Source organism: Streptopelia decaocto (genome assembly GCF_964273445.1).
Source record: "Streptopelia decaocto genome assembly, chromosome: 7".
Classification (NCBI taxonomy): Eukaryota; Metazoa; Chordata; class Aves; order Columbiformes; family Columbidae; genus Streptopelia; species Streptopelia decaocto.
This window is the reverse complement of record NC_138661.1, coordinates 59637900-59663039: the sequence shown is the minus strand read 5'-3', so window position 1 is coordinate 59663039 and position 25140 is coordinate 59637900. Positions and strand designations below refer to the sequence as shown.

Below are 25140 nucleotides of genomic sequence, written 5' to 3'. Positions count from 1 at the left end.
AACTTCTGCCTGGGTGCAAGGAGCAGGGACAGTGGGGCAGCCAGTGCCTGTTGTGAGGCACAGTGGAGAACTATTTAAAAACCAGTGGGTTAAAAGAATGCAGGGAGGAGCTGTACGAGAGTAGGAACTTGAACCCAATGCAGTCTAGTGTGTACCTGTTCTGGTTTTGCAGTTGTCTGATACTCAGGGGAGCCAGAATTCTGTCTTGGAGAGTATAAATCTGGTATGTATCTGTTTGCTTCTCAGGAACTTTGCTGGCTGGCAAGGATCATTCCTTCAGCTTTCAATTGCCTGAGTTATCTGATCTTAGATGAATTTCAGCACTTGTTTATAGCATGCAGTAACTTCTTTCCAGCAGCTAGCTCAGTGTTTCAGAGTTTGAAGTGTGCTCTGTGAGGCATTCAGGTTCTGAGTGTGCTCTCAAGTCGTACAGCTTATCTATACAGGTGAGCATTACGCTGCTTTGTTATTTTACAGTTAACGGAGGCATGAATCTGCTCATCGGGCGTATGCAAAGGGCTGTTCAAACTGGCAGCGCAATGGGAAGTTCTGTCCTTTCCGTTGCTTAACTCTATTATGGGCAAATGGTGATTTGGAGGGCTGTAATTCACTCTGTGCCACTGACTTGCACCACTTCATGGTGATTACACATGGACATTGCTCTCAGCTGTGTTTTCAGTTAAGCAAATATCTTGTTTCTACCACAGCTGACACACAGCACTTGAAAAGTGCAGTCCTCATTAGTGGTGGTTCTTGCTGAATTTTGCTTACCAGGTAGGTAACTTGGTCAGTCTGTTGGTCTCTACTATTTTAATAAGGGTGAAAAGTATGAAATTCTATAAGTGGTGTATTTTGTACAGTGCACAAGTGCAAAGTGGGATCTTTGGGGTATTTTTCCTCCTACTTGACTAAAATCTTACTTATGGTTTCTCAATTGGTGTATGGCATAATTGTTTCTTCTGTTTTGTGGAGTGCTGAATATCCTGGAATCTTCTGTGCTGGCAGCTGGCAGCATAGAATAGTGCAGTGTCCTATTCCTCAGCTATTTTCTGTTGTATTAAATTTTATAAGAATTATGTATTTCTAAGACAACAAATCGTGAAAGTGAGATATGCAGCATGTGCTTCAGTTTCATTGAGAATATTGAAAAGCATGATTAAATATTTTAAAAGTATACAGTGTGAATCTTAAAACTACAGTTGTGTTTACAAATAGCTTACTGTTTATTCATGTGTCTTGTACCTGCATATCGTAGCTTCTGCGTGACTTATCTTTGTATTTATTCTACTCTATAGTAGCTTTTTTCCCTTAGTTTTCAAAGTTAAAAATTGATTTAAAAAAAAAGAAAATAACTTTGATAAATTAATTTATAGTACATTTTAAAATCAAAAACAAGTATGTTGTTTATAAATAAGATTCCCTAGAATATGTTCTATTTCTGTTCTGTATTTCAGCTCTTTAAGATCCTCCTAAAGCTGCTACAGTCCAAATTACCATTTTGCATGTCTTATATTATCCTTTTTGCTTTACAACCAATAACATAAATTTGTATTTTCTTTTTGTACAATTGCATATTTATTCTGGCTGAATTCAAGTTGCATCATACCACTGAAATACACTATAATTTCTCTGTAACAAAATGGGTCACATTCTTAATGAGCTGTTCGCTGTGAGCATCTGCTTGAAGATGAAAATAATTGCTTCCAGATGTTACCATTTCAGGAGGGGACATTTACTTTAAAGGGCACTTTCTTTCAAAGCAAAAGTTAGACTCTCTAGATGCAAGAGACATTGTCAGCTGTTTTAAATCAGTGTAGCTCCCTGGAAAACAAACGAGGGATAGTTAGCTATTTTGTCTATTTTAAGGCAAGAGTTTTATGCCAGTTTACACTAGCTGGGAATCTGATTCTCCAGCTGCAGAGAAAACAGTAAAAATCTGTTTGACTTGGTAAAAAAACCCAACAAATAAAAAGTCAGCTGCCTTTGTGCTCCTTTATACCAGGCAGCACCTTAGTGTTCACATGGAGCTACTGAACTCAGAATGTGAGGAGTAGGGTATTACTCTCCATTGCATAACTAAGTGTAATTTGGGAGCCTATAGAAAAAATAAGGAGTAACACAAGATGGTGCACTCAAAGGATAGATCTTTTGTTAAAAATCACTAGGGGATTCCATGTCTCTTTGCCTTATTAAGAAATCTTCCTGTTGTATCGTGGAACACCATGTCAGTGTCGGAAAAAAAAGTCTGCATGTTGTTTCAGTTCAACAATGCATAGAGTTGGTCCGTGTGGCCAAAGTCACTTCAGCCTGCTCGCTTTTCTGACGTTCAGTGGCCTTATTTCACACCAAAGTTCTCATTTATAGCTATGTCTTCATCTGCAAAGTCTGCTATGTTAACAGCTGTATGGTTCCTGTTCCAATCTGTAATGGAATGGGCTTCTGGAACTCATGCAAATTGGTGTGTTTCTGGAAGATAGAGGAATTTGTATTTTCAGTTGTAATTTGTAATCACCTTTGTAAAAAGCAGCTACTAGTTGGATTTCATTAGGTGACTGCTTCTTTGAGTATCTCAATAAAAAAGTGTCGAGGGTTTAGATTGCGGGGTGACAATAAAACCGTGGCGGATGTATTGTTAACCTCCTCTCCCCACCCTGCTTCATCCTTTAGCCCCTCCCTCTCCCCCCTTCCCACTAAGACCAGGCGATCGGGAGGGAAAGAAGGACAGAGAGAAGAGAGTTGGAAAAATTAAAAATGTTTTACTAATGCTACTAATAAGAATAGAGAAAATAATACAAAATATACAAAACCACTCTTGAAAGTCTCAGCAACTGCAGAGCCGGCACCCAAAGTCCTGGACTGGACTCTGCAGCCAACCGGAGCTGGATTCAGTCACTCACTAGGCCTGAGTTCGCAGGGACGACTAGCAAGGTCCTCTCCTAATGTCGGCCATAAGGAAAAAAGAAAAGGGAAAAGGATGAGATCCTCATGATCTCCCACTTTTATATGAAGTATTCACGTGAATGGGATGTTATACTCAGTTGGTCAATTTCTTGGTCACCTGTTTCTCGTTGCCCCTCTCGCGAGATGTCCATCTATGCTTATCAATAACCTCGCATTCCATTGCTATGTTTACCAAAACATGTATCTGGTTCTCCAGGAAAATGCAACTAATATGAAGGCTTTAGCTGACAGGCAAATTCACTAAAAGAGAAACTTGTTTTTTAACAAAACCAGGACAAAAAGTCAGTGCACTATCTTTTCCTGATTAGTGCTTGATTTACTTCATTCAGGAAAAAAAAGAAAGAGGCTACATTTCTGTTTATTTTCCCATCCATACACAAATATAATTGTCAATGTCAGCAGGAATGGGCATGGCACTGGGAATAGTGGGTGGCTTAGATAATTGGTGTTGCAATGCAGATGCACGTTTAGTACTATTTTAAATTTGGACAGTATTCCCCACCAGACTGAAACAATTTACATGTAAAGCAGATTTGGGTTCCAAATAAACATTAACTATATAATTTTTAAAATTTACTTTGTGGCTTCCTTGGCTCTACACCATAGTCTACAACATATGATACAGTTTGTGGAAGAGTTGAGAAAAGGGTGATGGACGGGGCAGTTTCTGATCACTCAATAACATCAGGATAGATCCAGAATAACTTCTGTTAAGTCATTTCTATGTAATTCAAAGCAGAATCTGCTGTGATTCCTCAGTGCGTTTCATACGATCAAAACACCACTGTGAGTTATGAGTTGCCATAAAATTTTGCAACCATTTAGAAACCTACATTCTTTTGCCAAAATTAATTAAGCACTTGGAAACTTACGTATTGATTTTTTTAGTAAGGCTTAAACTCCTGAATGGATTGTTTTCCTCTTTGAAAACAGAGGCCATCAGAAGCATTTTATATATCTAATACACTCTGTTAAATTTTGGAATATTTTTTTCTTTCTGAAAACTGAAAGATGCAATGAAGGTGTGACTATTGAATGTTTTCCAAACACAGTGATATCGCTCTGTCCAAAGTGTGCCTTTCTCTGCAATCTGAAACACAACCTTGGTGCACACAAGCAAAAGTCATGGCCAGTTGTTCCTCCTTTACACTGTTACTCATTTTAGACACTGCCTTTTAGAGTCCGGTTAGGGCATACACTGTTCAATCACTGCTGTTCTCTCCATGGTGTGTAGGCTTCAAAAGTTAACAAGTACTACATGGTGTAAACTTTCATGTACTTTTTGCATGACCGAAGAAATGCTTCTTGTCTTTGGCACTCTGTTTTGGTTAGGGCACTCATTCTGTAATATGTACTCTCTTGAATAACACATGGCAAAAAGTTCTAAAATGTTTCATTGTAATACTAAAATGCAGCTTTGTCTGATGAGTATTTTAGGAAGTAGTGAACCGGTTTGTAATGTGTCACGTGAAGGTCTCTATGGCATTATGCAGCTTATGTTTGTTCAGCCTTAGTAATGTTTTCTGATTTCATGTGTCACCCAGGGATTAACTTTGCCACATTTTCTTGAGATGGGGAGTGAGACACAGTGGTTTAGTGATTAACACAGGAGATCACTTAGGTGAAAATAGCTGCAGAACCTGAGAAACACACAGTTCAAACAGTTCCAAGTGTACACACCGTGAAAAGAGGTAGAGAACTTCGCTTTCACATGAATTTGCCGACCACTCCATTATTTAGATTTTAGTTTTTCTTCTTGTAGTAAACACTTAAATATCTTGCTGTGGTGTTTTGTTGCATTGTAAAGCACTAGCTAGTGTGAATTTTGAAGAAGATAGTAATTTTGCTTTTGTATTGAAAGCATTAAACACTGGGGTAGAGACTTTTGTAGGGGTCCGCCAGTAAATCACATAGCATTCTGTCAGTGTTCAAACAAATAACTGGAGAAAATGTTCTGCTTTGGTTTCAGGAGTTGCTAAGCCGAACATCACTGGAGACTCAGAAACTAGATCTAATGGCTGAAGTTTCAGACCTGAAGATTAAGCTGGTTGGTATGGAAAAGGAACAGAGTGAATATGAAGAGAAACAGAACAAAGCTGAGGTAAGTTTCTTTCATTAACTTGTTTTATTTATTTTTTTTTTTCATTATATGTCTATGGTATGCTGTCATACACCTGGACTTTAGGCTGAAATCATCAGCATGCAATAGCCTTTTCTGTGCTTACAGCACAGTCTGTATCGCTGGTGCTGTGAATTCAGTGAGGAATATGATTATGCATTTTTGGGATGTGGTTTCTTTTCCCCTCTCTCATTATACTTCAAAGGTTGCTGTTTGGCTTTAATCAAGGCACAAAGTCCCTTCCAGAAGCCTACGTTACAATTGGTGTTCACTTAACCCTTTCCTTTCCACAGCAGCTGCACTGGCCTTCCATAGCTCTTCTCTTTCTTTGTTCATGTGGCAGAGAAAACTGGCAACTCAGTAGTGTCAGGGGTGCTGCAGGTTATAGAGACCCTTTCTCATTTTAATGTGTTCACAGCACTTGGGAAGGAAAGGTGAGGAGCTGGGCATTTTCCCCAACTGAGCCTTTCCCCTTGTGGTTACATAATAAATAGAGAAAAAGATATTACTTGCATTGGAGGAAATTCTAATCTTTAGTCCCCTTCAGATGTGGTGAGTTCTGGACATCAAAGCAGCTTTGGTTTTTACTGTGCTTGTTAAGAAAGAGAGTGTGAAACAGGGAATCACATGAACAACATCCATTTCATGGTAGTGAACAGCAGGTGGGAGCTGGGAAGGGAAGTGATTATGGAAGACAGTAATTCACACGAATTGCCATGTGTTGCCTTACTCAGTGGTCCTGTACAGGGACCAACCAGCAGGAGGGATTACCTGGCAACGGAGAATTATTAGGGCTGTGTCTTGGTCCAAGATTTATATGTTATTGACCAAAAAAACCCCACTTTCCACATTGATCTAGGAGAATTTGAAATCCAGGCAGTGTTAGAAAACTGTTTGCCCTCCATAATGTTGCTAGTGGAATATTTGATATCTATGCATAAGTAATTTACCTGCACTGACATATGTTTGGGGTGTGTTTGTTTGTTTTTTCTGACTTATTTATCCTCTGAAGTTTTCTTTAGAGATTAAAAGATAGCTTGAAGAGTGCAATTTCTGGCAGAGGTTGCAAGCCAGAGAGGCACCAGCTGCTGTTTTTACCAGCTGTGACCTTCTGATGCTCTTTCCCCCACAATTGTCAGTGTCTTGTCTACAGAAAGCCTAAGCACTCACTCTCATACCACCTGAAAATCTAAACAGGTCTGTGCAGATGGCAGCCACCTTCCTGAGGGGCCTTCAGCACCTCCCATTCATTACATGCTGTCAAATACTGGGACCAGGCTGCTTAAATTCTCATAGGACATGCAGAGTCAGCCTGACTCTGGGAAAGCAGCAAAGTTTTTGAGTGTATTTGCATTAACAGGACTTCTAAGCACCCCATAGGTCTGGGCCTGTGATGAGGGTGAGGCTATGACCTGCGAAACTCTGCTGCTGCTGCAACAAGGTGTGTGGCCCCCTTGGATGGAAAAGTTGAGTTTTACTGGCCTGGAAGCCTTTGTTGTATTGTTAAGTCATAGGAAACATTCCTGCTGAGATGGAAAAGGACTCTAATCTGATGGAAAAGTCGAGCATCATCGAGTTAAGTGTGCCCTGAATTATTAACTACCCCAAGATGTGATTAGATTTCTGGCCTGTTGAAAGTCACAAACCTGTGTATACGAAGCAGGGAAAATGGATGTTTTAGGTAAAACTGTGGGAAATAAGCAGCATTGTTGATTTGCTCATTGAGCCATTTTCCAAAATTATTTCAGATTGTCCTGAATAAGCCTTAATCCAATTTGTCAAGATAAATAGGGCTTGTTTTCAGTCAAACTGGATGCTTACTTTAATACTATGTTTTAACCCTAGTTCAACTCCTTTTACCATAAATTTTACTAATTTTCAATACAAGCACAATTTCAAACATCAGAATGAAATTTATTAATATATTTTCTTTATACTATTAGACAACAACTGCTACTTAAATTTGGTAATATCTTTGCGCATCTTCCTGAACTCCTTGCCTGCACTGCCCAACTAGATCTTTCTAGTGAAAGACCTTATGTACGTGCAGAGTTTACCATTAGTTTGTTCTTGTTCATACATACACAGTTGTGTTGTGGTAACCTAATTGCTTCAAGTGAGACAGTTCTCCAAGCTGACAGTGACTGAATGACATTAATCTTGCTGTAATTGTATCTCTCAGTGTCATGGCTACTACAGCTTGCTCTTACAGTATATATGTAATGCCTCAAAATTTCAATTATTACTTTTACATAAGTGGAACAAAGCTGTGGGTGACAGAACTAGAACAGAGACTGTAGCTGGCCAATTGCTGTTTTCAAGACTGAGTTTAGGATTGACAGAGGAGAGCAGAACAGTGATCTGATATATTTCCTACTATCAGAAATAATAGTCCTCAGTTTTCACCCTAGTGCATTTGTTACAGAGGCATCCAGTAGTTAAACCATTTTAAACAGCCTGTTAATTATACTTCATAGCTGACCCTGCCATTTCTAAATATAATAACAGGCTCTAAAATGTTTAAAATTAAATGCGACATTGCAGAATAATTCAGCTAAAACGTATTTGCTCTGTACTCTAATTTTGTGTCAGCTTATATCACAGCAGCTGTTTCCAGTCATATAGAATTTATCTGTAGAATTATTTCTCTGCTTGAGTTTGGAGGAAACAAAGCAAATTAAGATATCCTTCTAAATATGAGCAAGTTTTAATATGTCAGATTCAGTTCACTTTATCTTGTGCAGCTGTGGTTTAGTTTTGGTTTTACTTAGCAGCAAAGAGTTTATCAAGCATCTCTCACCTCCTCTCTAAGGTATTAGTTTCACACTGGATGCCACTTGTCTCTGGCTCTTCAAAAGCACATGCTAAATTTAAAGTGCCATTTATTTATACATATAACACAGGGGCCAGGAGAATAGTTGCTTGTAGATGGACAGTCTCTCTCTTGGCTTTCTCATTTTAATTCCTTTTTTATTTGGAATAATCTACTTTCGCCACAACGATGCAGTAAAGGTTGGTTTCTGAAATCCCACCTGAGGGAGTGTGTGTAGCTTTCCTCCTATCAGAGAAACCTTAGAAATTTTGGAAATGTGTTTTCTTGGTGTAGCAATGTATGACAGAGCAGCGTTGTTGAGTGATTAATGGCAGCCCAGATGCCTGTTTTACCTGAACACAGGCAAAAGAAACACCTGTCACTACCACGAGACTGCAGGATTAATTGTTCATTTCAACTTGCTTAACAGTCCTTTTCCTCCCCTACTTTTTCTTTCCTAGCATGGGACAAGTTTTGTGGGTTTTGCTTTTGCATACTGAGGATCTGAAGTTTGCTACAAGCTGTTGAGAAGTGTTTTGTGGCTCTTGTGTGGACACCTCTGAATTAAGTACCTAGTGCATAGTTACTTGTCATTTCAAAGAAACTGGAGTCAGTGAGCCACTGACTCCCACTGGGGAGGTTGGTGTGTTGTCTCACTGTATGTTGAATTTGATTCAGGTATGTTTGTGTTAGTAAGTTTTCATGCTGTGAAAGAATCTCGAATACGAGAAGCCTTTTCTGCCTTGAAACTATAAACAACTGTCAGGCAGTTGTGCAGCTGGAGTTCATCTGTTTCTCCACCATCAACCTCTTATCTTTCACTGGAATAAGAATTTCTGCCATTTCGGTACTCCTGAGTTAGCCCTGAGGGAAGCCTGCGTGGACACAGAGTGTTTCCTATTCCTGTTTTTTATGTAAGGCAAACCAGAAGAGAATTACAAGGTGGCAGCAGAAGGGTTTCTGAACTCTCCCACGTTGCCACAGCTGGAGCAGCTGTCAGTTTGTGCATCTTGTTTGAGCAGTGGTTCTCTAGAACCTTGAATGGGTTAACAGTGTTCTCTGTCAAAGACGAGCGGAGATTAAAACCATGGTGCCAAAGAAAGCAAGAGATGGATGTGTGTCCTGCTGATTCCAACCTCAGTGAGGCAGTAGCTGTTCCCTAGCTTGGAAATTATTTATACGTATACATATATACATATATATATATACAAACACACACATATATTTATTCATATAAGTCTCCAGCCAGGGAGTTGTGGTTAGAGGAGCACTGTTGTGCATTGTAATGAAGAAAACAACAACAAAAAAATTATGTTCTTCTATCCACTAAAGACTCTTATACTCTTATGGGAGATGGATTAATCTCATCAAATTTATTCCACTTGAGGAATAAAACAAATTGTTAATGTACATGAAAACATATTGTTAATGTACATGACAATTAAGAGAAAGGCCCTCCAAACTTGTAATACCTGAAAAAATACCCAGAGCTATTTGCTACTGAGTTAAGGAATTCAAGTGAAATGTTAGATAAATTTTAAGACTTGCCTTTGGTCTGCTTTCTACAGCTGGATTTTGTGTGTATGTGTGTCACTGATAAATACAAAACCAAAAAGCTGGCCAGCACATCAATGCACTTTAAAGTCATTATTTGTTCTTCTGTGATATCCCTTGATTTCTCCTATGTATATCGCTTAACTATTTCTCCATGTCAAGACGCTGCCCAGCTGACAAGCTGGGTAATGGAGTCATTCTTCTGACCCATGCTAGACCTGGAACCAATTATTTTACTAGTAAATTCTGTGTATAAATTGTGAAAGAGTCAGTTATGGCCCCAACTGAGCACTTGGCAGTTTCTTCCTAGTGGATGATCTGGAGGTGTAAATGAATGTAACAAGTCCCGTTTCAGCAGAAGTGTGCCTCTGAGCCAGCATATTACAATATGTTCCAATTTTTCCTCATATCTGACTTCATGTGACTGTGTACGTTTCCAAAAATGAGGGCCCAAATTCTGATCTTCACATTAGAATCAGAATCATGAATTAGTCTGGAATATAGATTCTGTTCTATTCAAACTGTAGCCTTCTGCAGCATTCCAGATTTATACCTGTTTACATATACTTTATCAGAAGTGAAACACATAACCTGGGTTTTGTTTAGTTTGCTTTTCATGTGCTTCATGTATTTCTTTGGGCTGCAACTACAGAAATATCTTCTTTGTGCCATTTTCTTTCTCACGTGTCTTTTTGTTTGTTTGTTTTCTTTTCTTCCCATGTTTTCAGTCAGTAGTGAACCTGATCAGTGAGCTACAGGAGCAGATGTGTAGACTGCAGCTGGAAATTAATAGTAGAATCCAAGAAAGAAAGTCTCAAGATAGGAAACCAGACTTGACACCTAATGGTCCTCAGTCAAGTTCAAGATCAGTGGTAGAGACTCTCAGCCAGAAGAACTGTTCTCGGTGTGATGTACGAGCAGTACAGCTTAGCAGACGCCTGTGTATTGCCTCTTCTCCTAAATTCCACTAACCAGAGCTATGTTGTGAACTATTGGCATTAATCTTTGTGGCTTTCATTAGCAAAGAGTGAGGTGGTCATAAAAATGAAAAACAAAACAAAACAGACACCCCACCCCTGCTTATTGAGACCAATTTGGTCGCCGTTGACGTCTGTCTACAAAAGCACAGATATCTGTAAGACTCAGTCACCTCTTTTAGGGGTTTTTTATGGTTTTAATTTTACTTGTAGGGCTGCACTGCTGGTGTGGTGTGGTTGTTTTGTTTGGTTGGTTTTCTTACTTTGGGGTTTTTTTCCCTTAGTTGAGATTGGTCTGTGTGATATTGAGCATGCTGGCATGGTTTGGTAGCTTGCTAATCTTCCTCACAGTGCCACCCTAGCTGTGCATGATGGTGCACCCCTACCAGTCCTCTGATCACAGATTAATCCCTGAATATCTGAAAAGCTTAACACAAGTGTAAAATACAGCTTCAGGTATCTGAAATGTATTCTGTTAGAATGATAAAGTGAATGAAAAAAGCCATAATAAAAATAATCTGCTTGTACCTTTAAAACAGCAAATGCAACACATTTGTTTTTATTCTCTGACATTAGCAGTTGCCAGAAAAGCATTTTTGAATTAACATTACAGATCCTAGTTGTAATTGATCAAAGCTATGTCACGTGTCAAAACAAAAGCTATGTTGCACAAACTGCTTAAATTTGCTGAGGGTGGAATGATACTGATATGCCTTAAAAAATCCTTTTTAATATTTGCTTTTTAGTTAGTTTGCTTTAGTTGCCATGTCTCTTTGGTTAAATCTTGGATCCCCAGAATTCCTCTTATAAATCACCTGTTTATATTGTGAGGGAGTTTTTCAGTGTTTTTTCTCATAGGTTTATTTTACAGAAATAACTCCTCTGGGTATGATGCTTATTTTGACAATCCTGCTTTTGTTTCTCAGCTTGCCTCTGTCCAGAACTAATTATTGAACTGTTAGACTACAGCACAAGTTGCATTTTGGAAAAATAATCTGAAAATCAACTATGGGAGTCATCCAAAATCAACATTAATTTAATCCAAGATATTAGTATGGTTGCTTGTAGTGTACAGGATTCCGAAATTGAGTTACGCTTCCAAATGTTTCCTCTTCTCAGTTCATTTGAAGACACTTGGTCTCATCAGAGCTCCATCAAGGATGTAATAGTATTGTCCTTCAGAATGAACAATAAGATACAGTTCTATCAAGGAAAGGGAGAAGGGACGTTTAAGAGACAACGTTGTCAGAGGAACAGATGGAGAATGTTGGAGCCCTGGCTGGCTGCAGCATCTCAGTTTGCAAAGTGCCAAACATTAGTGCTCAAAGTAGCGTATTTGTAATCACATTGGACTGAATGTATGCAGTATTAAACACCTGTAACTTGCCTAGATACTATTTAGTCCGAGTGTTATTTTTCTTGGTAAGCAGCTTAAACGTTTGTTTCGGACTGTCACTTTAATGAAAGTTAATAATCTTTTAGCAGTGCATGTTTCTACTTTCTGAGGAGGCTGAAAACCAAACCAAACCAAAAAACCCCAAACAAAACAATGATTAAAAAAAACCCAACTCCCCCCAAAAAACCCAATAGTTACTGTTATATGAGACTGCAGTTGTGGCAGTTTGGGCTCATTCTCCCTGAGACACACATGATTTCACCAGGCTCAGCTCTCTTCCTTAACATCACTAAAAATTTGCTTGTAATTTCGGGTGGAGAGTTTGAGAACGTTTTCCTTATCTCTCAATTAGAAATAGTTTTTGTCTTCTTACACCAGGTCACAGTTTTTAATGTGTTGGTTCCGTGTTCCTCACTATATGGTTCATGCATGAACTTTAATTGAGGACTATGGAAAATTAAAATCTACCACAGTAACCTTACTTTCAGCTGTTATTCTTCCTTTGCAGGGTTTGCTACAGGAACTTAGACATCTCAAAATTAAAGTGGAAGAACTGGAAAATGAAAGAAATCAATACGAATGGAAATTAAAAGCAACCAAAGTAAGCAGAACTCTTGGCATTTCCTAATGACAAGACTTACTTCAGCTGGAAAGAGCAATGCTCCACTTCTCATCAATATTTACCTTTCTTACAATTGGGTTGTGTCAGGGCCTACTTTAAAGCCGAGTCTTCTTTAAACCAAAATACTTATTCCAAAGATGGTTGAAGTTTTTGTAGCTTCTTTTTTGTTCCTATGGCTCCCTCCCCACTGTTTCCAGTCTCCTACCTTTTTTGTAATTATTTTTCTTTTAAAAAAGGGCTATTTTGACTTACAAAAGCCCTGTTCTGAGGCAAGGTCTCTTTGAAGGTCTTCTGTCTTTTATTTGTGTAATGGTGACAAGCCCCTGTGGAATATGCTTTCCAGACTGAGACATGCAAAATTGGTTGGGTGTTCACTTACTATGGAATTTATTTTAATAGACATTAAGCCCAAAATACACCATTAGATCATCTGCTTTGACTGTGTCTATGTGAAAGTGCATAGCTGCCTTACCCTTCTGTTGACCTTAAATCCTGGAAAGCTGTTGGATTGTAATCTGGAGAAACTCAACTTTTGAAACTTTTCATCATTTTCCTCAGGAATTTATTTTTGTAGTTGAATGTTCTCATTGTTAAACAGTTGCATTTTATTTCTAGTTTGAATTCTTAGTCTTTTTCCACTAGATTAAAAAGCGCTTTATTATTTTCCCCTGTTGAGGGACACTTTTGAGCTGCAATAACATCTCCTTCTCTTTGTATAGTGCTATAATCCCTGTTCATATAAATTGACTGACTTTTTTTTTTGAGTCATAGCTGGATATTGGAAAAACATTTCAAATTATTAAACTGGGTTTTCTTTTTAATACTTGGTAGCTCGATCCAGGAATGACAGCTATTATTTGTGTTAGCATTTCTTTATTTTGAGAATTAGATGAATTTTGAAATGTTGCTATCATGTCTTTTTTCCCATTAAGATAATAGCTCTTATATCCATGAAAATGTTTTCTCTGACATGGTGGAAACAAACAGTCTTTGGGAAAATATTTGCTCAAGCAGAGTGTGGCCAGCTGCCAAGACAGATAATGATTATGGAAAGTGTACGAGCAGAATGAAAATAAGAACGAAGAATTGTAAAAACCATTGCATGAGAGAAGGTTCAGGACTAGAAAGGAAGAAAAGTACAGGGAAAGAGAGAAGAAGAAGAAAAATAATTGTAGAGATGACAGGAATGAGACATGAAAGGAAAAGAGGGCATTTAAAAGAGCTATGAGATCAAATAGACCAGGGGAGGCAAATCCAAATCGGGTATAAAGAGGTCTGTAGCTTTTGTCTTCCTGTTGTTCCAGCTTCTTGGATGAGAAATTGGAATATTTCCATGGCTGGATATAAAAAGCATATTAGTCACTGGGGAGTCTAGAAGCCCTTCAGAGATGCAACAAAGCAGATTCTTCTATTCCATATGGAATTGCAGGCAGAGTGTGATCTGCTGCTGCCATCCAGCTGCATCATTCCTGGTGAAAATAAGTTTGTGTCTTAGAGTACATTAGTCCATGTTTTCCCCTGTTTGGATAATGTTGTTCAGTGTTTTGCATTTTTTCCTGCTTTATTTTAGTATTTTGAGAAACTAGTCACATTACTGATCTTTTTGTTTGTTTTCTTTAGCTGCAAGAAGGTTTGGTATACTTTTGCTGGGGGAAATGCAGAATATTGATACACAAAGGCTTTAAGGCTGCTGAAGAAAATGTTAATAAAACTACTGACTTAGTAAAGTATGCTGGTGACAGTTTTTCTCACAAATACAGAAAAGAGATGAAAGTCACTGTATCTCAAGCTGGACAATCACGGAATTGTTGAGGTCTTTTCTGTGTGATGATCTGTCCCAATCTGGCAGCAGCACAAGCTGCAGGAACTGTAAATGAACCCCCGATATTTTGTTGCAAGTATGTGAAGGTTTTCCAAGCCATGCTTTGCTTCTAGCCTATTTGCGGCACTATCCGATGTGAGGGAGAATAGTTTTGTCATGCCCCTGAGGGCTCAGCTTAATGGTTTCTCACTTATAAGTAATGATTAGGATTAAAAAAATATTTTTAAAAAATGCTTTGTTATCTTTTAGTGGTCTTAATGCAAAACTCCAGAATTGCCCTATGATAGTCATTATTATGTGACCAGTATTGTAGCATTGAGAGCTTTCCAAAGTTTATTTACCTACATGAATCCCTGAAAAATGTTACCTTTCTGTTAAGTGTCTCTTCTCCAAGAGATAATTGCATTGGAAAAAATGAGCTTTTGTATAAGGAACAGGATAATAGCACCATGAAACATGTAAGGTTGTTATAGTGTTTATGAAACTGGTTTCATGAAATCGGTGTTTATGAATTGGGAGCAGCACATCAGTCAAAGTAAAGTGCTATGCTTGGAAGTCTCTGGTTGATGGGAAGGAATGACAGAGAATCGGTGACTATGTTATTGTGAATTTGTTGTACTCTCTTTCAGGCTGAGATAGCCCAGCTTCAAGAGGAATTAGCTCTCAAAGATGCAGAAATAGAACGCTTACAGTGTCAGCTGTCTAGGACCTCATCACACAGTGAAGTGGCAGAAAGAGGTAAGAGGAGAGGAATTAAAATTAAAAATCCCAAATGCTGCTTTAACTTCACTTTGGTAACAGCTTGCCTCAGTATTTCAAAGCAATACAAGGAGATGCAAGAATCGACTTACAGAATTTATTTTGGGAGGAAAAATGGTGCAAATTTATTTTGTCTTCTGGTAGAGGCCTTTAATGTGTGAAATTCTCCATTCAGAGGCAGCACAAATTACAATAAGTATCCTAAGAGCACTGAAACTTTTTCTACTGAAATTTTATTTATAATTTGAAAGAGTCATTGTAGTTCAGTGGGAATATATTTTTTGTGAATACCTTCAAAATTTCTTTACAAAATCTTTACAGCTTCAATTTTTTAAGAATAAAACCCTGTCACAGTAGCAGCAAAGCATCGTGGTTTAATGTCCAAACATTCTAAAAGATAGTCGTTGATTCACATCTTTCTTTTCTTTGGGAATAGATCTCATTTAGGCTCCCTCTCCTATGAAAGGTTGGACCAGAGGTCTTTCAAGGTCCCTTCCAGCCTCGGCTGTTCGATGATTTTATGCTATTGCAGGTTTCTGTCTTAAATCTGCAGTGTTGGTACAGGTCAATGGCAAAAAACCCCAATTTGTTCAGCCTTTGGTCTCAACCACTCATGTCCCAGTTCTCTGAAATATTGAGTGCCTGGAGCTTCCCTCAATGGCTGGGCTGTGAGCAGTAGGGTACTGGTGATCTTTTTCTTCCATAATACCATGCAGGAATATTTGTGTGTAGTTTGCCACAGTGCATCAGCTTAGCTGCACTAACTTCTTTTGTGGGTGTTAACTAACGCTTCCAAAGAGTGCCCTTGTTGAGATGTGACGTTTACAGGTGCTTGGTGCTTACCAAGCATCTTCTTACAGGAATTAATGCAGATGTGTCTTCTCTAGAAGACTCTGTATTTTGACTGTGGTTTATTCCAAAGAAGTGACTTAACATATATACTTGGTGCTGATTTCACTCAGCTGTAGAGCTTGTGCATGTGGACAACTGCATGTCTAACTAGAAAATTAGTTTTTCTAACAGCAGTGTTTTGTAGAGGAACTCTTTTACTAATAGAATTTCATATTTTCTATGATATTCCCAAATAAGGTATGATATTTCAAGGGAAAGGAAGTGGTATGGCAATAAATCAAAAGCTCAGCATCTTTCAACTTCTAGTAGTGTGTCTGTTCCTGTTCAGGCTGAAGATGAGTGAAACTCTCCTTGATTCCAGTGGGAGAAGAATCAAACCCTGTACAGATTCCTTAGGCTACATTTAAGGAAACCACTTAGACTGTATTTGAATGGAAACAGTATGCCACAGTAATAATTCTTCTGCAAAAAAAATACAGATTTATCAGACTTTTAGGTGGTCTTCTCAAATAAAGTTGAAAAATAATATCAATGTACTTGTACACTAGAATGCCTATTCTAATTAATTGCAAAATTTATCTAATATGTGCTTTTTCTACATACTTTATTTGACCCTCACCATTTACCTTCGTAGAGGAAGTTTATAGGAGAAGGCTAAAAGAAAAACGTAAGCCTCCCAATTCACTTTTGGCTTTATCTCACTGTTCCTTTCACACGAATCATAAATGCATTCTGCAGCAATAATTCCATGTTTGTTTAGATTTGGCTGTCTAATTGTAAAATACATGAGGCATTGCTTTCATTGCTTGCAGCAAGGAGACAGCTACTTGCCCTGTTCAGTAAGATTTCACTTCAGAAAACAAAAAATCAGACGTTCACAAATCAGATAGGTGGACTTCAAAGGGCCATTGTCAAGGTTAACGAAGCCAAAACTTAACCTTTACCTCATTTTATTTGTACATATACATACACCACATATACTGTCTGGAATGATGGCTTTAATGGAAAACCTTCTTCCTTGGTGGGGAAGGATTTGGGCTTTTTTTTTCAATCAATGCACTAAATTTAAAAAAAGCAGTCTAAATAAAAATGTTCCCATATTGAAGTTGGTATAAAGTTTGCTTTAATGTGCTTAAAAATACCTTGACACCAGTTCTTTTTGAAGTCTAAAATTTATAAAGAGAAATTAGTAGGACTGTGATTTTTACGGGCTCTTTAAAAATCCTTCACTTGCTTGCCCCCTGCCTGCTGGTTTAATTCTTGATTTGGCTGTGTCTGTGCATGTCTTCTCTTACTGTTTTCTTTGGTGAGAGAAATGTTTGCAAAGTTCTTTTACATGTTTTAAAACTTAATAATTACAAAGCATGTATTTTTCAAAACTAATTCTAGTTTTTGCCAATAGCGTAGATAAGACATTTTATGTTCAACATTTTGTTGTAGAACAGTTTTTTAAAGATGCGCTTTAGCAGCGTTGATTTTCTGTCTTCTCTCTCACTTCATGCCCGCCACATCTGGTTTTCATAGTCTTTTGTGAAACAAGTGGGTCTGTTTTAATGTCAAAGCATGAATTCCTTGAGTGGCAGTTACAAGATAAACTATTTCAGGTTCTGTCTCCATCATCTAGACTTTATTTGGTGTGAGCTATTACTGAAGGACTTGCTAGGAATAGTGTGTACAGAAGAAATGAAAGATTGGGTTCAGCAAAGCTATGATGACATGATCAACCACCTTATAAATTTTCAGAGTGTGTTTTAATTGGTTTTGGCTATAACATTGCTGAATAACCTCTATCTTGTAACACTAAATTGTGCGTGAGGGAGTTCTGCATTAGCTCTTGATGTAGATTTTAACCCAGTTACCCATACTGAAATGCTTTAAGAAAAAAAAAAATCCAAATTAGGTTTTGTTATTTTTCATTTTCAAGCTTCGTGAATGTCCTTGAACTACTTCTCATAAGCGGCGAATGTTTTTCCCAGATGGAATATAACTAATTTTTTTATCATACTTAAAATTATTTCCTTCAATGTAGAACAGAAAATGCATTTTCATATTTTGCAAAATAAGTTTCAATGCCTCCCTTTTTTATTACTCGACTTTTAGAGTATAAAATAATATTATGTATCCTTTTATAAGCAAAACCAGCACATTTGTGTTGTGTGGTGCTTTTAATATTTCAGCTTTTTAAAAGCTCTAATTTAAATGTAGTTTAATAGTGCATTTGCAATGCCACTTTCGGTTACTCATAGGAATATAGGGAGAGTAACACAAAACATATATTGTTTACACTAAATATAGCAAGTATATTTTTCTTGTAATATCTTTAAAACATTTCTAGATCAAGAAGTTCAACGGTTGAAGATAGGAATGGAGTCGCTATTGGCTGCAAATGAAGAAAAGGTGAGAAAATAATCTTGGCTCTACATAGCAAGAATGAAATTATGGGTCTGAATCTCTGAAATTATCTGAATAACCTTTCTTTAAGTGTGGTGTTGCTCTGGTTTTTGGATTATCCCATGAGATTGTGACAGAAGGTTGGTTTTTAAATGGAAAGTGTGGCTGCCCTTGCTAACCTGGCTGCAAAACATGGGAGGCTCATTAGATTCCAGAGTGGAGTAGAAAGCCGAGGCTGTAATGAGCAGAATCTCCTGGTTTGTGCTGTTGAAAAGATCACTAAGGTTTGGTAATCTCTGGCAGTTCTTCATCCTCCAACCTAATCTGAAGTGCATTGATATCCCCAGTTTAGATTATGATATTAAAATAAAGTCAAAGTGACCTTTGAATTAGACACAAACTTTGGGAGAAAGAGACCAGGATTTAAAGAGACAAGGACTAAAAAAAAAAAGTACTAAGAAGGGGAGGAGGAGTGAAATCACACCCTTTTAAATGGTAAATATGAGTTTTGTCTCTTATCACCTGTGTGCTGTTTGCCTGTTGATTGGACAATTCAAGCGCAGGGTTAAGGGCTCAGTCTTGGTTCCTTATTTTTTGGAGGGGAGGTGGGGGGATGACAGGGATTAATTACTGAGGAAATTGTAATTCTTGATTTAAGGTAATAAACCAGGTCACTGGATTTATCTTTATGGTTAAACGCTCATGTAGGATCAAACAGACAATAATATACGTCCCTAAAAACTTCCTTTAGTATGTGGGGAATCTGGACAGGGCAATGTTAATTCTGGAGAACATTTATGTGACTCATAACAACCTTTAGTTCTTAAAAACTCAAAAAGCCAAAACTTACATCTGGAAAATAAAAGATGTGGCATTATCTCTTGCCAAAGTTCTTCTAAGTCTGTGTAAGATTTTTGCATTTGAGGGGAACACAAAACACAAAATATTGTTGCTAATGTCCTAATATTTGGTTATACTCACAGGGAGAGAGGGGTTTGTATTTTCTGGGGTTGGTTTGTTTGTTTTGTTAGTTTGAATTGGGGTCAAAGAAACAGGACAAACTAAGAGTGCGGATTGCCAGATCGTACACTTAGTGACTGACAGCAAGAATGCATTGTAATCAGGGACACAATATTGTATGTAGAGAGAAATGACAGATCCAATCCACTACAGTTACTACCCATTGCTGTGTTGCATCTGTACAAAAGGCAAGTCCGCTGCCTGAATGCATGAATCAAAATGCTTTCCATACATAAAAGGAAAGCGTTGGGTGTAAGAGAGAGCAGAGTGGGATAATGCATCAGACATTCATGAGACCTCATTTCTTGGGTACGCTACAGGTTTGGCTGCCTCAGTTCAAACAGGTGTGTCCAAAACTGGACTAAGCATAGACGCGAGAATGCAAGAAGGTACCATACAGAAGAGGATTAGAGATCTTGACTAGACTATACAAAACATAAACATTATTTAATGTATGATTACAGGTATGACACTAGCAAAAAAACAAACACTGCCCACTTGAGGCAACTGAGGTTCAACTCATCATATTCCCTTCACTCTTAGAAGTGAAAGCAGATTTCCACATTATGCTTCTGTAAATAACTAATTAACTAGTCATGTCAAACTCCTCTTGTTTCTCTATACCCATAATTTCACGCTGTCCAGCAGATACTATGTACAATGGCAAATTAAAGACAAGAAATGTTCTTTACAAGGCATACGAGTAGGACCTGTTCCTGCTTTCTGGAAAATGACCAGGCCAAAATCACAGAAATTATTGTGCAATACAGTGTTTCTGCAGGTTAAAATTGTAGGATTTAAAATATTATTTAATGCTTTTCACAGGACCGTCGAATAGAGGAGTTAACACTACTGCTAAGCCAGTACAGGAGGGTCAAAGAGATCATGATTGCAGCTCACGGTAAAATGTCTTGTGAATAATTTCCTGATATAAAGTCTTTTAAAAACTGCATGTGCTACAACTGCTGCTTGTTGTCCTTTTAAATATATGTATATAAGTAATATATATTTCATTATGCATATATTTGTATCATGCTGGAGTGCTATCAGATTAAGTATACCCTCTTTCAGATACAGAAAGAACCACAGTATGTCTTGACAAGGCTTGTGTGTTATTTCCTGTAGCTTGTGGAGATTTCCTTTTTGTTTCCTATGCTGTAGGCAATACAAATAAATAGGGTCAATTCTGTCTGGAGATGTAGTCACAGTGTTACTATTCAGCAAGCCTTCTGTGACTGAGTCTTATGCTTGACTCCGTAAGTCATAACCTAAAATTTGTTTTACATCAGTTAACAGTAAATCCCTCCTTGTGTGCATGAGCAAGGAGCAAGCCTTATTTTGGTGCTATATGTTGAGATGGTGTCGTTAAGGATTCTGATTGATAATGAAGGATGACTGATGCGATACAGCTCTGGCTGCACAGCTGTGTGCACTGTCTGAAGTTCTGCAGTTACCTCCTTACATGCCAAGCAATCTGGTGCCAGAGGCTGCTTCCTGAAAACACTTTGCTGTGTCCTGCAGTGGGGCAGGTGTGTTGGTTGCAGAATCCCTACAGCCACAGAGCGATGGCCGGGGGGCAGCTGGGGCTATGGTTTTATTAGCAACTTCACATGGTCCTGTCCTCACGGCTGGGACTCCTGCAAGTCTCCCACAGTGCAGGCCTACGATGTATGCCCTTCCTGGCCAGAGCTTCATGCTTCCATCTGCACTGCTGCTGGTTGCCATCCTCTTTGTTGTACATGGGTTGTAGAAACCAGAGCAAAAGGAATTACAGCAAAAAGGGTGAAAAGGAGAGAGCAAATAGCGGGACACTCATGCAGACAAAATTTATCAACATGGGGGCAGTTGGGAAAGTTCATTCAAATTAACTAAAGGTATGAGTTCACAGTATTCTTATTAAATTGCATTATATCCCTCTGAAGAATCTATTATTCAAAATTAAAATGATATTAAGTTTTATTTAAATTAATTCATCTTTAGGAGAAGAATTAAGCATACAGATAGGTATTAAGTTTGTATGGCATTTCCTGTGACCATTATGTTATGAGTAACCACTTTTTATAGTGTAAAATGATATCCGGAGACCTTAGCAGATGATGAACGTTAATTAATTAAATCCATCCTATGTTCAGATTTCCTACATCACAGTTCAATTCATGAACAGCAGTAATGTTCAGCTGCCAGCCAGCTAGTGTTAATGACATAAGGTTTTCCATTTATCATATGTTTTTATACGGCATTCATAACGAAGCTGATCTCAGGTGCAATTTGATACTGTTAGGAGGACTTTTTTTCTTCTTTGCTAAAAGGAGTTGCTATGAATATAATAATTCCTGTTGCTTTTCCATCCAACTAAAAAAAGTCCTAACAGCTGAACAGGCAAGTTCTGGTTTAGAGGAAACAATGGAAAACCGATGGTTGCTTTGGTGCATACAATATTATGTATTTAGCTTTCAAAATCTGGGGAAGAATCTTTGTCCCATTTATCAATTATGCTGCAGTGACTGGAGTGGGTTTTAGGAGTATCTCGTTTTACGTTGCCATCTTAGTTTTCAGTAGTAAATTTACTATGGGAAACTTGACCTTCTGAGAGTTTTCTTCAACATAGATCATAACATTAACAAACACAATATTTTCAGGTCTTGTACGGCAGAATGGAAACTTGTATTTAACACACAAGAATAGTGAACAAGAGACAGGTAATTCTCTTTCTGAATGTTCCTTTAAAAAAAAAGTCTCTCACTTGAAAGTGTTCTGCAAGGAAATCCAAAGGTGTGATTGTAGCTTTTGGATGCGTATTGACGTTAACTCCCCGGTTGAACTGGTACTGCAGGGAGTACGATAGTGTTGCTGTGTGCTAGGAGAGATGTTAAATACAGTGTAAATAAACAAACAGTGAGGCTCAGCATAAGAAAACAAAAACCAACCCCAAAATCTGCGTAGGAACTAGAGTATATACAGAGCTTGCCCACAGTGAGGTGCATCTGTGATGGCTACAATATTATCACTGCCCAAATGAGATTGTTATGTTAGGTGTGTCTCATGTTTAGGTTGCCAAGAAATAGCTCCCTGGTTATTTCTTTAATTTCTAGGAGTGTGTTTTAAAGGTTTCCTTTGAAGTGTAATCCCTGCTTGAAAACTTGGTAGAATCCATGGGCTGAAATAGTCTGTCTCTGATCACTGTTTCAAATAATTACTTGACAGAAGCACAATATATTGTAAGCATTTCTGACTTGTGCTAAGGCAAGCTACAAATCCTGTTGACAAAAGGCAACTGACTCTTCACCATAGGCAGCACATACATTTAAAAAAAACATCTGTTTTGGATTAAAATAGGGCAGCTGCTTGAACAGCCACCTACAGTTGAGTGAAACATAGAGGCGCTATCCTGAACTTGACTATGGGCAGCTCTTTCGGTGTTACTGATCTGTGCAACTGCAGGGCTGTGTATTGGGAACCACAGCATATGGTTCACTTCAGATCCTCAGTATCAGGTTTGTTGGCAGCCTTGGGAGCTGAGCAGCCTGATAACCAAGCCCATGTCTCATGAGTCTTCAAGTGATCTCTCTTCTAATAGTGCCAAAGCTAAACCATAAGACTTGGTGGTTTTTCTTCACTGCTTGGAGCTGTTGCACCTCTATCACGTAAATAAGGAATTACTAATGTGCTTAAAGGTCAATCTAAATTTCTTGACCATGGCCTAGGAGCTGTTCCACATCCTATATGCAACCCTGTGCATAAGAGATCTTCAGAAAAAAAAATTTCATCCAAAATACTCTGGAAGTTTGCTGAGCACTAAATATTCAGACCCTGATTTAGCTTGGACAATTTGGAAATAAAAATCCTACTAAAGAATGAATTTGGAGTATTTTAGTATTTGTTTAGATCCAGAAAAATGTGGAGTATATTTAGGATGTTCATCCTTGAACACGGGGCATTGCATTATGACACAGATTACGTCAAACACGTAAATCCCTGTAAAGCGATGCACTGCGAGTATGAAAATGGTACCAACTTGAACTTGCCTCAGAACACCAAACGATGAATTAGATGGTTCAGAAGTGCTCCATAAGCAGCTCAGCTACTCACAACAGAGCACAGCGTGTAACTAGAAGTGGCGAGGTTGTTGGTCTAGTATAAATCCATTCACTTGTAAGTTAGAGTCAAAGGAGGGGTGGGAGCAGAGAGGTTGGTGAACTACACCCATCAGATGAAGACTGAAGGGGAATTTATATACTGAAGTATTAAGGCTGTCTGATATCATCCTAAATGTTATTTCTTTGGGGCTGTTTCTCTCCCTTTCTACTTCTATTATTCTGTGATTCTAACCTTTAATGCTCACAGGCTCTTCCATCTCTGGTGGCAGTGAAGAGGAACTTGAGACAACTATAAGGAAGTGGAATATTTTGAATAATGCTCAAGGAGAATCATTTAAAACAGAGGTACTTAGTTAAAGATGGTTTAGAAGTGAGTTCTGCTGTATATATGATTTGTTTGTTTTGGTTTCTCTGTAGTAGCTGATGTAGATGAGAGCTTGGCCCTCGCTGAATTTTTGTAACTCTTGGTATAGGCGCTATAGATGCAAAATCAGGCACTAGAGCTACAGGCTTGAAACTCTTATACTTTACATGTTTTACACAGGCCTCTTCAGGAGAATTGTCACCAGCCATGCTGTCTCCAGTGCCCCACACAGCCATGGAAATCAGGCAAGACCTTTTGCTTCTTGATGTTTCTGTCAATTGTCGGAAGTCTGTATTACTTAATCTGTTTAACTGTTGGCATCTTGTCTTGGCTCTTCCTGGCTTTGCAAGAACTTTTGAGTAGTTGTGAAAACAGTGTTTGCCGTGGGAGCTCACAATACTTAGTTGTATAAGGTTTGAATTACAGGAAGAAATGATCACTTTTCTATGTCAGAAGATATATGTATTGTAGTACTTAAACCAGTGTCTTTTATTCTGATTTAAAGTGGAAGCAGTCCAGTATCTTCAACTAATTTAACTTCTCCACAAGAAGAATCTTTGGAAATCACAAATAGGTAAGAATGAGTAACTTTAATTGAAATATAAAACATAATGCCAGATTTTAAAAAATAATTCTGTTTCTTTTCCATTTAAAAAAAATATTTTTAAAAGCCCTTCATGTTGCACACTATCCACAGATAGTTATTACTCTCTACTTTTGCATGTTGAGAGCTTCTAAAATGTCACCTGTAGATATAAGGTTTAAAACTGTACATTGAACCTTGTTACATTTTCATTGTTGATCAAGGGATGTCTTGTTGCTGTTCCTGACTTCAGCTATTGCAATTTTAGGCCAAAATAATATCTCAAAAGAATCTCCTAATTCTGAATTAGACATTATGTGATATATACGGCTGTCATATGATGCAGTTGTGGCATATGCAAACATACTATGTTGTATTAACTGTTGTTTTTTTGCCTGCCATTATTCTAAGAGCTCCACAGAAAAAAAAGTCAAGTAGTTTAGAAGACTTGCAGAGTGAATCCCTGGAAAAGGTTAGTTCATTTGTAATCACAATTTTTGGTGTTTAATATAATGACTAAAAGATAAAGGTCAGGTATAAATATTCTTTTTGTTTCACATATAGTAACCTTCACCACCACTAACAGTGGATGTGGAGGAAAAAAGCCCTAACGATGAAACAGTTCAGGTTCTTTTTTTCACCCCATTGCAAAGTTTAGAATAAACCAACTAGGTGGCACATCCATATGTACATATCCTCAAATTCAGCTTTTCAGCTGAAAAAGAAGAAAAATATTAAAAAAATATATATATCACAAATAGTGTTAATGAAGAGTCATTATTGAACTGCAGTATTATTTTTTTTATAGATG

At 37.9% G+C, this 25140-nt stretch overlaps 1 protein-coding gene across 6 annotated transcripts in view; it reads left to right on the top strand.

The window, feature by feature from the left end:
* Positions 1 to 25140, top strand: part of PPFIBP2 (PPFIA binding protein 2) — a 108887-nt gene that overhangs the window by 67476 nt on the left and 16271 nt on the right. For 3 of the 6 annotated variants that reach the window (XM_082059577.1, XM_082059575.1, XM_082059576.1), the window contains 11 exons: positions 4931 to 5062; positions 10175 to 10357; positions 12328 to 12420; positions 14893 to 15001; positions 18210 to 18271; positions 20111 to 20186; positions 21925 to 21984; positions 23630 to 23727; positions 23927 to 23991; positions 24252 to 24320; positions 24741 to 24801. In XM_082059577.1, the coding sequence (XP_081915703.1) occupies positions 4931 to 5062; positions 10175 to 10357; positions 12328 to 12420; positions 14893 to 15001; positions 18210 to 18271; positions 20111 to 20186; positions 21925 to 21984; positions 23630 to 23727; positions 23927 to 23991; positions 24252 to 24320; positions 24741 to 24801 (1008 nt within the window). Of the gene's footprint in view, positions 1 to 123; positions 224 to 613; positions 775 to 4930; positions 5063 to 10174; positions 10358 to 12327; positions 12421 to 14892; positions 15002 to 18209; positions 18272 to 20110; positions 20187 to 21924; positions 21985 to 23629; positions 23728 to 23926; positions 23992 to 24251; positions 24321 to 24740; positions 24802 to 25140 lie in introns of those variants that run through there. The other 3 variants (XM_082059580.1, XM_082059579.1, XM_082059578.1) reach the window with 3 other exon arrangements.